This window comes from Corvus moneduloides, chromosome 2, assembly GCF_009650955.1.
Source record: "Corvus moneduloides isolate bCorMon1 chromosome 2, bCorMon1.pri, whole genome shotgun sequence".
In the NCBI taxonomy this organism is placed as follows: domain Eukaryota; kingdom Metazoa; phylum Chordata; class Aves; order Passeriformes; family Corvidae; genus Corvus; species Corvus moneduloides.
Genome location: NC_045477.1, coordinates 108,315,147 through 108,328,376, shown reverse-complemented (window position 1 = coordinate 108,328,376; position 13,230 = coordinate 108,315,147). Strand labels below are relative to the sequence as shown.

Sequence of the window (13,230 nt, the reverse complement as noted above, 5' to 3'; positions counted from 1 at the left end):
TCTCACTGTATTTCACTTCCATTCAGTAACAGTGTGATAAATCTGGTGCTCTGTATGGAAACTTTCTTTGTCTATGTTAAAGTATCTCTGTATGGCTTTTGGCTGGTCTGTCTATTCACATACCTCTCTCTTTCCCTCTCCTCTGGTCCTACCCTTTTAGTCACCACAGACGTAAGTTTCAGAATGGAGCTGTGTTTTTACCTTTCTTGTTTTACTGTTTGTTTGGGTTTGTATTTTTTCTTTTTTGAGGTTGTTCCAACATTCCCTTCTGAAAAAAAAAATCTGTTTTCTCCAGATGATTCCCTCTTCCAATTTTATTCACAGCTTGCATGTCTCACTGCTATTTCCATGAAGAACAGTTCTTCTTATTCTTCACGTCAAGAAAAGGACTGATGTTTTTTAGTTCACTTGTGCATACTCTTAAAATTCTTGGCAACATGTTGACAATAGTTAGCTAAATTCTGATTTTCTAGTAGTTGCCATTTCTCCCACATTTATCCTTTCCTCTCACTTATGTAAATGTTTCAGCCCAGGCTGACATTTTACTACCTTATATTTTGTGTAATATTTATTTCTTATAAAGTTGAAACATCTCTTCTCAAAAATTCCTTAACACCTCAGTCTTTCCCTTCACTATGTTTTGTCCAATTCTTTGCCCAAATACTTTGCACAAAATGAATGTTGCTGGTAAATCCAGTGTATTTAGTTTTTTTATCCTTTATTTGGGAACTGCTGAGCTTGGAATTAGAATGGATTTCAAATGGATGTGACAGCTGGAATCACACCCTGCCTTCCCTGGAGCAGGCCCAGCGGGCAGACAACGGGCAGACAGGATGCATGACATGGAGGATTCTCTATCCTCGCTCTGCCTGGCTGGACACAGTGACTGAAGGGACAGGGGGCAATGGCAGCAAGTTCCTGCCCAGCATAGCAGGAACATCTCCTCTGTGACTGTCCACATTTCCAGGTGCTGTGGTATAATCAATGTGAGGCTGTCCCAAGTTACAAGCAATAGGCCTCGAGTTGTGCCAGAGGAGTTTTAGACTAGATACTAGGAAAACTTTCTTCACCAAAGGAGTTGTCAAGCACTGGAACAGGCTGCCGAGGGAAGTGATTGACTCTCCATCCCTAGAAATATTTAGAAGACATGTAGATGTGGCACTTAGGGACATGGTTTAGAGGTGGAATTGATCTTGGAGGTCATTTTCATCCTAAACTGCTTTGTGATTTTACTTCACTGGAAATGAGGATAAACCCAAGATTTTTATTTTAGTGAGAAAATACCAAAATCTCCCTCAAGATTTTTAATTTCCCTGTTTCATTAATCTGCCTCTGCCTGAACAATCAAAGCAGACTTGGCAATGTGAACCAGCTATGGATCGCTCTGAAATTTTTGATTGCAGTGTCACTGCAACGAGAACATGGGTATAGTCTCCGAATTAAGCTTTGGTAGGAGCTGATTTTTACCGTAGCTAAATGTTGACCCAGCTAGCACCTAACCTGATGAACTCCAGTACCTGGAGTATCTTTTTTGCCATGTCTTACTCTTCAGTTTCGTAAATATTTTGTCGGTTTTCTCTTTATAAAGGAAACTAAAATGCATTTTTAGTACTTGGAATACATTTTTTTTCAAAGGACTTTGGGGATATTTTATCATCTGTTTTTTGTTTGTTTACATTGTTATATGAGTTTGACAAGATAGCATGGAGATAAAGCAGAGATCCATTTAGTTTGTTAATAAATTTTGGGTCGTTAATAAAGATTTGTCAATGTTGATACTGGATTGCTTGACAGTTTTTCTATAAAATTTGCATTTTGAAATTACAGCCATTTTGCTGTACTTGAACACATGAAGATATGTTAAAAAAGACTATGGTTAAGATTGCATGGCTGATGGCAATCTGGAAGAATTGGAGTGGTTTTTGCTCAGTGTTCACAAGCAGACACATAGTTTTGATCACGCTGCCTTGATTGTGCTTCATAGCTCTGCCCTTTGTCAGTACTTGTGGCAGCTTGTGCAGCTGTAACTCAGGTGTGCTTGTGTGCTGGTTTGTCCCACAATGAAGACCTACCTGCTACCAGCACCTTAGGCTGGCTTCCAGAGGGTGCTGGGGGGCATGGCAAGCCTGAAGTTGTGGGTAGCAGGAGGGCACCACCATGGAGATTCTTCAGCAGACCTCATCACTAGCTTTTAACTTCTGAAATCTCTTTATCTTTTTCTCAGTGATGCATAAGCCTCCTCTTGCAAGTGAAGTAAATGAGAAAACTAAAGAGAAACTACCTAAAGAGATTTACTTACTGTATGAAAATCTGTCGTGGTGATTGGCTGCATAAGCCTGAGTGACAAGCTGGAGAGGGGAAAAAAAGCAAATCTGCAGCTGTTTGGGATTTATGGATGTGTGACACAAACAACAGCTTCATGAAAACAAATGAGCTTTAAAAAAAGCATCAAACAAAAAATTCACATGTGTTAATAAAATGAAGAAGTAGGAGTAATATTTGAGTTTCCTAAGAGCGTAAAAATATCCGACCTAAAAAGAATGTATGTGATGTCTTGTGCTGTTCAGTCAGGATTATTAGCTAGCACCAAGCTGTGCAATCAGTTGAAGCATAAGCTTTTCACCTCTGGGTGCTTGAATTATTCTTAATAATTTGCAAAATCTAAATTGGGTCATAAATGTTTAGGCAATTTTAGATTAACGGTGTAGGGGTGGAGGGCTTTATAAAACACACCATGTGATAGAACGGTTGAGTGCATGGATTATTAGGCTGTGCACGTAGATAGAGCCGTGTGGGAGAGCGCCTTCACACCAGCAATGAGGGGTGCTGGCTCCGCAGCGAGAGGAGAATCCTGCACAGTGCCTGCCCGTGCCATGTGTGACTGGCTGATTATCTTGGTCCTTCATGGAGCCTTTGACAGCCCTGGAGATACTCAGCAGATGTTTTGAAAACATCAGCTGGTCAAGAATCAGCCCTGCTCATTAACAAAGGTTTTACAGAGCCTGTAAATACCTTCTGAATAACTGCGGCCTAGAAAATATCCTCCCTTGGTGGAAGCCACCCTGCTAAAGAGAAGAGAGAATACAGAAAAGCAAAGATTAGGCATGAGAAAAAATTATCAAAAAAATAATGAAAGGATTGTTTAGTGCCTGCATTACATCAAAGAAAAATACTGAGATAGGAGAAGGGAAAAAGCCAAACACACCAAAACAGAGATCATGTAAAAAGCTAGGCTCTTTAGCTGGTGTGTTTAGTTAGCACATACTCAGGAGACCAAATAAGCTAAATAAAGAGTCTAGAACAGAAAAGTAACTAAAAACCACCCTCAAAGCATAAAAGCAATCATGTTTAATGCTAGTCAGTTTTCTCTCAAATATCATTCAGTGATTGTCTATTGTAACTTACAGAAAAATACCAACAAGCACTGTCATTGTGAACAATATTTTTAAGACTTGGTACTAACTACACTTCACTAAATTAACCTGCATTGTTCTGTCATCCATTTAGCAGCTGAAACAAATGATTTTATGGAAATCAGGAAAGGTTGGCCAGCCTGATGTTGAGCCAACTGCAAAAATTGGCTGAAGTGGTTTTAAGACTGAGCAGACAATGGGGGACTTTCCTGTATTTGTGTTTTGGAAAACAGCTGAGCTCTTTCGGCTTGAGCTTTCAGGAAAAAAGCATGTGGAAAATCTCAACAGGAAGTGTTGTTCTATGTAGCAAACACATACATAAAAAAAAGTGAATATGGAGCACTGAGGACTTAAGGAACAATTTCAACCTTCTCTAAAAGGTGGCTTCTGTTACTATTATTATTCATAACCAAAATAACTGTACTATTTTTTTATCATTTAGACTCACTGATGTTGCTTATTCACTTATTTATCTGTACATTGTTTTGCTAAACACTCTGCATTGTGCTGCTCAGAAATGCTGCAGAAAAAGAAGGTGATGCCTGATATTAATCAGGTGTATAATGCCTTATTAATTGGAATGTGATGGAATTTAATAATTCTAATGTGTCAAGCTTTTTTTGAAAGTATGGGAAATAAGGGAGCTTTTTCATCTCTTGATGTATGAGGTTTAATTAAGTTATTGTCTTTCTGCAGAATGAAGTCAGAGAGACATAGAGTCATGCATGCTCAAAATACTGACTTGTTTAATAGATCAAATGGTGAACTAGCGTTTTGTTTTAGACACAGACAGGGTCTTGAGCTCTTACAGCATGTTCATTGTACTTTCCTAGCTTCTCTGTGTGATAATGAAATGCAGGATGGTTATTGAAGTTTTAATCTGATAGATTACCCTGTTAACCTGGCACTCCAGCAAATTGTCATATTCTACCAAACAGGCAAGACATTATGCAAAAGAGTACTTCAGCTCACAAATCTGTTCAGTGCACAAGGACATTGTGGTGTTCATTTTATTTTACTGTTTTGTAGGATTGCATTGATGTGGGTTGGTGGGAAGGAGAACTCAATGGCAGACGAGGTGTCTTTCCAGATAACTTTGTCAAGCTACTTCCTTCAGATTTTGAAAAAGAGGTAAGCAATATATTCTTTCATTTTCACTTGAAAATACAGAACGAAAGTAGAGTTGAAAGAAATCCTCTTTCAGATATGTAATTTTGACAAAGTTTGACTTCTAATCTCATAGCATGAAACCATAAAGGAAAAAAATTCCTGGGTTAGAAAGAATTCGTGAAAAAGATGTGTGGCATGAAAAGTCATATTATGGAGTTTCCTTGAAAGGTTTGATTTACCCATCTAGTCACCCCACCTCCACTATGCTGCTCTGAAAGCCCTCTGTCCCTGGGTCCTACAAGTTTCAGAGAGACAGGAACTGGAGGTCCCAGGACTGCGTCATGTGATGCAACAATATCCATAATTCTTAACTCTTCTCCATTGTTTTTGTGGTGGAATATAGAAAGTTAGAGTATCACCTGCATGCTGATGGGTAGCAGTCAAGCACTGTTCCAGAGCAAAAAGGGTGAGATTTTAACTATGAAATTTGAAAAATAATAAGCTTTTGGTATCTCAGAGGCAAATTTCTTTACCTCTCAGAATTACTGAAAAAGAAGGTATAAAATCAATGCAGAAGTTTTTTCAGCTCCTATTTATTTAAAAAAGATGGCACTGTTATTTGCCAGACAATATTTAGAAATCTTGTGGTTTCTTGGAATAAAGGAATGGATTACTTCCCCCAAAAGTTCATTCCATTTTTAGGAACCTTTTGAGTCATCAGTGGGATATTACAAGCTTGCAATCAGACTTTTGATGAGTATTTCACAGTGACAGTGTAATCCTTCTGTGATAAAACCAAAACTTTCTGATGCCCAGCTTCACTCTTTGGCAGTAAAATTGGATGCCGAAGGCAAAACTTAAATAACTTGGAAGGCTTAATAAAGCAAGTATTAAACAACTGACAGAGGCTAACATGATAATTATTGAAAATTAAAGTAGAAGAGCAGCAAAAACTGTGGGAGATGAAAAGGCAATTCCACAGCAGAGTGGATATCCTGGCTTTAGGCCTAAAAATAAAAGAAGGTGATTTCTGGAAGAGGCAGAAATCAAAAACCTGAAGACACAGTGAGCCTATTATAGAAGAAAAAAATCTTTACTGGTATCCAGTTTTTGTGGTGTAATTATTCCATCTTTTTGAACTTTAAAATTATGCATCTTTAAAGTGATTTTTAGAGTACAATTGTGTATAACTTGTTGAGCAAATTAGATATTCAGACACTTGGAAATTGCAGCTAGGTTTGCTCTAACTGTGGAGAATAAAATTTTATTAATTTTTGAAATGCCACAGATCTGGCCACTTGCGTAAGTAACTGGTAGGACTATAGACCGCCTGTCTTTGCTTGAATCAGTGCTAAAAGGGAAGGAGATAAATACTTTACCAGTGATTTTTTCAGGTATTTTCTGATGTGATCCAGAAACCTTGGATTCCATCCCATGGTCTGAAAGTATTTGTTGCAGTAGTTCTTCTGACTGCTCAAAAAAAACTTGGGATCTCTTCCCTTCTCCTTGTTCAGTCCCCAATTTTCCAAGCCTGACTCTTTACCACACATGCCTATTTGTTCCAGGCCTTTTCTATTCGGTGCCTAGTCCCAATCTCCATCTCCCAGGTGGTCTCCATTACAGGATTCTTCCCTGAGCTCAATACATGAGTCCAGATCACCATCTGGATTTACTTTCTATCCCTACACCAAATTTCTTTATACAGCTTTTTTTCCCCTCCCCTTTTACTCTTTGTCCCTGCTCTGTAGTTCTGTTCTCTTCTTGTCCAACCAGTCCTTTCTGCTGTCTTAATTTCTAGTCTGTCTCCATCACCTTCTCAGTTACCTCATCCAGCCACAGACCCTTGTAAATCCTTCTTGCTTCTCCATGTTTCCCTAAGGAGTCTTTTAAGGCCCTTTCACACTACACCCTTTCTGACCTTGGTCTGCCTTTTTGAAACAATGCATTGCCATCTTCAGCTTTCAGTTAAAGCCACTTTGTCAAATGAACCGTAGGACTCTTTCTCCTTTGTGTCTATCTACATAAGTGCTTTAGTTTTAATCAGGAATGACTTTGTAGTGAATCTGTCACTTGTCCATCTGCACTTGTTATGCTTTGGAAGACACATCTCAGGGGACATAACCTAGACTCCTTACAGCTGAGAACTAAGCCAAAGGATGTGCTAAGGCAGTGCATCTCTTAGATTCCAGCTGCTGATGTATGGACAGTCAATGGGATCAGTCTCACACCACTCCACAATAAAACCCCAAATGCCTATATTGTGCTGTTGGATCCTCAGCATCAACTATTTCACTCTGCAGCCATTATCAACAGAACTCCTAATGCCTATCACATTGTCTCTGTCTCATTTCCTTTCCAAATTTTTCTTCACTTTACTGCATTTAAACCTTAAACCACATTGCCCAAATACTTGTGGAATTGTCTCTGAGAATTTAAGGGACTCACTGTTTGTGGACAATGGCCCATGGCAGCCAGTCTGGAGAAGATCGTTCTGACCTCCCGAGCTCTTGGCCACAGCTTTCTCAGGTTGATGACAGCAGGTGGTCTGGTCAGGGTAAGGTGGTAGAAGAAACTTGAAGGTTTCTGGATAACAACTCTGAGATTCAAGATGTTAGGCTTACCCAGTCTGTGCAAAAACTGGTATTTTTTTTCTCCAGAAATGAAACATTTGCTAGATTTGAGAGAGATCCTTTGGAAGGGCATGTGGCAAGCATTCAGCCTTCACAGCAAACCTGCTCTCTTTCAACACTCAGACCAAGATCTGAGAGTTCTAGGACAGACACTGAACTAATTACTGCAAGTGAACAAAGCAATTGATCTTTCTCAAAAGCTGTCGCAGATAGAAAATAATTGGGGGAAGGGAAGGGATCAATAAGAGTTTGAGAGAAAATATTAGCCTAAATGGCTGATTAAAGTTTGGCAAAGCTGTGCATATCTGGAAAAATTATTTTATTCCACATTTGTTCCACAAGACAATGGACATTGCTACGTAGGAGCAATGTAGTGAAAGTGATTGTGATCTATCTGTAGCAAAGGAAAGAAGGTCCTTCTCAGAAAAAAAGGATGGACATATGAAAAAAAAAGTGGTTTTTTGATTAGAATTTGCTTTCAATAATCTTGATAGTTTGTTGGGGCTTTTTTAAAGTGAGAGATAAAGTATGTCATTTGATCTAGCATCATGCTCCATTTGGCTTTTTACTCATTCCAACATGCATATGGTGACTGCCCGTGTGCTGTGTCTGCATTCACACACATCAGCACAGAAGAAAAGCCATCGCTCCCCCAGCCTGCATGTGAAAAAAAATTGTTCTGGCACTTCCAGAACCATTGGTGGTCATATTTCTCAGTCTTACCATTACAGATCTATTAGGAAAACCATCATAACAGAGAATGTATAAGTTAAAAAAAGGACAGATTAGTTGGAATTATTTGTTTCACTTCACCAAACATCTAAAATTCTGATCTTTCACATGTGGAACGCTAAACATATGGTAGTAAGTGAATAAAATGTAGCATTTGCTGTATTTCCTGGGTTCTGCATTTTTGCCTCATTTATGGGTCTGAAAATACCTCAGGTTTTGTCACATGTATCTGAGAGTTTCTTTGTGTTCGCTTTTTTTTTTTTTTCCAAAATGGGTAAGAATATTTACAAGGTTAAATTTTAAGGAAATAGACTTCTTCATTAGACCAAAGGTCATGTATTCCTCCAGTCTTAAGGTGAAATGAACTTTTTTAACCCCTCAGCAGGACATTTCAATTGCAAAAGTATAAAAATGATATTTTATTTGTCAATGCTATTTTCTCTCTTCAAATTCATTTTAATGAAGTTATTTCAGGAGAAATATGTGACAGATCTGTAGTCTCATGACTTGTAATTATTAATGTCAAGCACTTTATTATTAACTCCAGCCTCTGTATGAATGAGATTTACGGGCCTTTTGAAGCAATCTGTTTTCTTCTGTTATTAAATTTTAGAGACCGAAGAAACCACCACCTCCATCAGCTCCTGTCATCAAACAAGGATCAGGTAAAGAGCAGTTGATTTTGTACAGCGCGTCAGTGAGCACATCTCAATCTAAATTAGGTGTATTCAAATTTATATAGAATTCATCTGTATCAAAATTGATATGCAGGTGTCTAGACAACAACTAATAAATTGCAATCAAATTGCAAATAGTTGGTAACCCTGAAAGACTGTGGTGTGCTTTAAATGTATTGCAATCAACCATCTATACCATTTTAAAATAACCTGTATTGCCCCTCAAACATGTTAAGTCAGAGCAAGTGTGATACTTCAATTTTTCGAATTTCTTTGGTTCTTTGATTGTATGCATGTCTGCAGTACAGACACACACACAGTATGTGGAGTCTGATAATACCTGCAGGAGGAAACTGCATTCACTGCAGATCTGATTTATTCTAGCGACACAGAGCCTTTTATCATGTCTGTAAAATAGTGTCATACAGTGGCCTCCTCTGAGCTGCAATCTAAGTCTTGCAGATCTGCATGAAAGCTGGATCTGGCTGGCTGTTCCAGGTTCTAGGCCATAGATTCTTGGTTTTCAATACCTTTATAGCCCTAAGTATGAAGCTAAAAGGAGTTACCCTGAATGTTATGAAGATATAAGTGTTGCAAATGTATTAAAGGGGCTGATTCTGTTTTCTGAACAGATGAGTGCTAGCAAAATTGATTTTGTGATATCTTAGACTGAATTGTGTGTAGATACTGAGAGCTGAATTTACTTGCACTATTAATTTTAAAATGACCTCTTGATACTAATTTTCAAAAGTGCCTGCATGATTTATTTTTATCATGAAACTTAGAAACAGTTGAAGTATCTACGCACTCGATAGTTCTGAACTCGGAAACCGAATTCTGGTTCCACTCATGTAAAAATACAAATCACAAAGCAGGGGATGTTCTCAGAGTTTTCATTTGGATTGCAGTTGTGGTGGAAACATAACTATGGCTGGAATTCTTTAATCCCTTAAGTCCAGTCAGTCTGTAAAACTCTGCAGCAGCAGTATCGCTTCCCCCACTGCTGGCACACATTAAAAACCAAAACAAATATGTCCAATCTCTCCAGATAGTTTTCTTGTTACTGTGACTTGTTTCAGGTTTTAGTGCTTTGAAAAGTAAATTTTCCTCTCCTACAGACTTAAGCTCCTAGTAGAAGTGCAAGTTACACCAATATGCAATTTACTGTGAATCAATATGCTATAATTTAACTAGTTTGAATTTTTCATGCAGTTCTTTGACTACAGAATCAGGACCATAAATATTTGTGTTTCTTATTGACATCCATGGTTTGTTCTTCACTCTGTCTTGAGACTCAAGAAAACAAATTTGGTTTTAATCAGTAACAGTGTCCAGAGAGAGCAGTATGACTTTGCCATCTAGTGGTGGTTGGATAACAACGATGTCTTAGTGACAACTGATGTTATAGCCTGACATGTTTGTAAAAACTCTGTAAAACATTGTATTTCTTTCAATTTATATTGCTATAATTAGAGAATAACACTTTTAATATGTACCTGCTCACATACAACACTTTAACTGTGTCACCATAGCAGAATAATGTGCCTATTTTCAGAAGGCCATCTAAGTCTATGTCAAAGCTAAGACTATTGCAGTTCTTTCTTTTTATACTCAGTTTTTGACTGTCCTGGCTGATCAGGCACAAGAGTTCTTCTGATAAATATTTAGAGCTGAAAATCATCCTATGTTTATTACCATCCTGACATCCTCTACTTTGTCAAATCATTTCTTCACTGAGATTATACATCTCCATGTCAGGTCTTATTGTTGATAGTAGGTAACAACTTCCAATAATGCTTCTGCATATTAGACCAGTCATAGGGTGATGAATAAATTTGAAACTGTCAGTTGCAGCCTGAATAATTAAATATTAGTATCTTCTGGTGCCAAGGATAAAATCAAAACACAGAATTAGAACTGGTCTTTGTAGTAGAAGTGGCATATGTGTAAAGAAGTGTCTATATTATAGTGGAGATCAAAGTTTATAATCTCCACAGCAGTAAACTGGCAGGGCCATCTGTGCTGCACTAGTTTACAAAACAAGGTGAAAACTGGAGAGCCAAATTTAGGAGCACAAGTTCCTTATATATTGAAAAGCATTGAAAAGTCATTGAAAAACAGTAGGCATTTCACTGGGTAGCTGGGGTAAGCAATACAACTGTGTCCAGACCGAAGGGTGGGAATACTCTTGAGTTCCTCTGGGAGCTGATACAGAGCTCCCCAGAGCTTCCTTGCAGGTGACTGTCACCTGAGAGCTAAGGCAGGATCATGGTGCCTGCCTGGGTGTTGATTCATTTGGGGGGTCACAATCCAAGTAGAGAGAACACCTGAGTCTAGGAGCTCCTCAGTGGTTGTAGGCTCATTGTTTCTAGACTTGGCCTGAGAATGTCCCTCTGTGTGTTAATGATGACTGTTAATCATACTGTAATTAGGTATATAGACCTACGTGCCTTTCTTTTTGAACACACTTGTGTGTGCAAGATTATCAGTATGTTGACTTGTGCTTCGTATAACTTGTGTTTTGAAAGGCTTCAATTGCTTTGCAGCAACACCTTCTCCTTTCAGGAGTGAAGTCTTTTTCATAGAATCAGGTCGGAAAAGACCCTTAAGATCATTGAACCCAACCATAAATGAGAATTTAGTATTATTTATTGGCATGATAAGTGGTACAAGTATTGCATGTCCAACAACACACTTAGGTAAAGAAACAATGGCTGGTGATCACCACTGATGAGTACTGATTTCTAGGAACCAGCTGCAGAAGGGAGTTGCAACAGCACATTCAGAAAATGTAAATGTACTTGAGAACAGCATATAATAGAACAGATTGAAACAAAAAATTGCCTTGTGCTCCTTGCCCTGCCTCCTCTGCTTTTCTTGGATTTCATCTACTGTAATTTTTATTGAAATGCTAATAGTGTTACCTAAAGTGGTTTTCAACACTACTAAGCTGAAATGGCATTAGCACCTAGTGGTTAGCCAATGCAACAAATCCAATATCCAGTAAAGCATTTCTTGTAACGTGGGGATTAGAAGATTTTATCTTGCATGTGCCAGGAAATTTTTGCAAAATCTTCCCTGTGTTGGTGCCACAAGTTCCCATATTTCTTGGAGCAACAGAAGTCCATATGTCAGGGCCTCTTGAACAGAGGCAGAAGTAGCCAGGGGCTTACACCTCCAGGTCAAAAGCTGTCAATTAAAATAGTCATGCAGAATGCTGCCAGCACTGCTCTTCTCCTCCTTCTAATATGTGGAAGTGAACAGCTACTAGTAGTGGAGAAAAAGGAGAGGGATGGGTTAATTTAATGTAAAATAAGCTCTGTATATTCAGCTCTATCAGGTATTCTCTTGACGTTGCCCAGTTAATTGATTTATTCCTAATGTTTCTGCACACTGTTGAGTTGCTCTTCATTTAAGCATGTCTGTAATGATAAAGGATCTGTCCACATTTAAAAATCTGCAGTTACTGATTTTTTTTTGTCCACAGATTAGTCTGAAAGAGTCTATTCTTTTGTGGTCCATACTTTGGAAACTGTGAATTTGATTATAAAGACATTTGTAATTGTGGTGCAGGCAAATATTTGATATAAATTTCTATTCAGTTTTAGCAAGACATTTTCAAATTGGGGGATATAAAAAGCCTAAGAAATTGCAGGATTAAATCTTATGTTACTGTCTATGCTGTTTTGTTGGCTTGTTCAGAATTCCAAATCTTTCCGTCTTTGACAGGGACCACAGATCGAAAGCATGAAATCAAAAAGATACCACCTGAAAGGCCAGAATGTCTTCCTAATCGAACAGAAGAAAAAGGTATGAAATGTGCTTTTCTGCCTGTTCTCTGCAGAGAGATGAGGGAAATAGAACCAATGCACATCCTCATTTCCCACTCTCTGTTGCCATTAAGTGTATTGTTTGGATGTTTGTTTTCCACTCTGATAGACTGCAATGACAGGCATTTTGGAAAGGCTCTCATTGTTGCTTATGGACTAAATTCAGGGTGTTCACTTGTACCCAATTGCTGTTGAGTACATGCAGCCACAACTGAAGTCAAGGGGAGATTTGCTCTCAATACATGAAATGCTGTATAAAGCCCAGTGCTCTGTAAAACCCAGGTGCTCGATCAAGTAAAATACCCCAGATTAGCGTGTACTTTTTTCTCAACATCTATCTGCTTTGGTTCTCTAGTTGAAAGCAGGGTTGGTGGTTTTCCTGCATCACAAAGGGATTTTGTGGAGGTATAGTCATTAATGTTTATGAATCACACCATTATCTTTGCCACAAAAGTCACAGGCAAGGCAGTGCAGAAATGAAAAAATTCTTCAAAGCTGTGTTTGAACATTGCGAGAAATGGGACACAGTAGCACACAGAGCAGGGACAAGCATATTAAACCTTTAATGAGTTCATTGTGCTCATAGTGAATTGTGAATAGTCTCAGGAAAATAGTTACATCAATTCTCTAATTGAAGATGGTGTCAAGTTTCCTATGTGTAAGTGGACTATTAGATTGTATGAACAAGTGTGTTTATTGGATTTCTTAATGTCTAAGTATTTGAACTTGCAGCCTTTTAAAAGCCACGTGTATGCACATGACTAAATGCATAATATCCAGTTATAATTTAGGGCCAGAACCTTCAGATTTTGCACCAAGATCTGTTTCTGGGTATACA

At 38.3% G+C, this 13,230-nt stretch overlaps 1 protein-coding gene across 9 annotated transcripts in view; it reads left to right on the top strand.

Moving 5' to 3' along the window:
* The window catches only part of SH3KBP1 (SH3 domain containing kinase binding protein 1), a 213,279-nt gene that overhangs the window by 173,100 nt on the left and 26,949 nt on the right, over positions 1-13,230 (top strand). For all 9 annotated transcript variants that reach the window (XR_004238460.1, XM_032100768.1, XM_032100769.1 and 6 more), the window contains 3 exons: positions 4,443-4,544; positions 8,499-8,550; positions 12,292-12,372. Coding sequence is in view for 8 of the 9 variants with exons in the window: in XM_032100768.1 (XP_031956659.1) it covers positions 4,443-4,544; positions 8,499-8,550; positions 12,292-12,372 (235 nt within the window). In the remaining variant the exon portion in view is untranslated. The remainder of the gene's footprint in view (positions 1-4,442; positions 4,545-8,498; positions 8,551-12,291; positions 12,373-13,230) is intronic.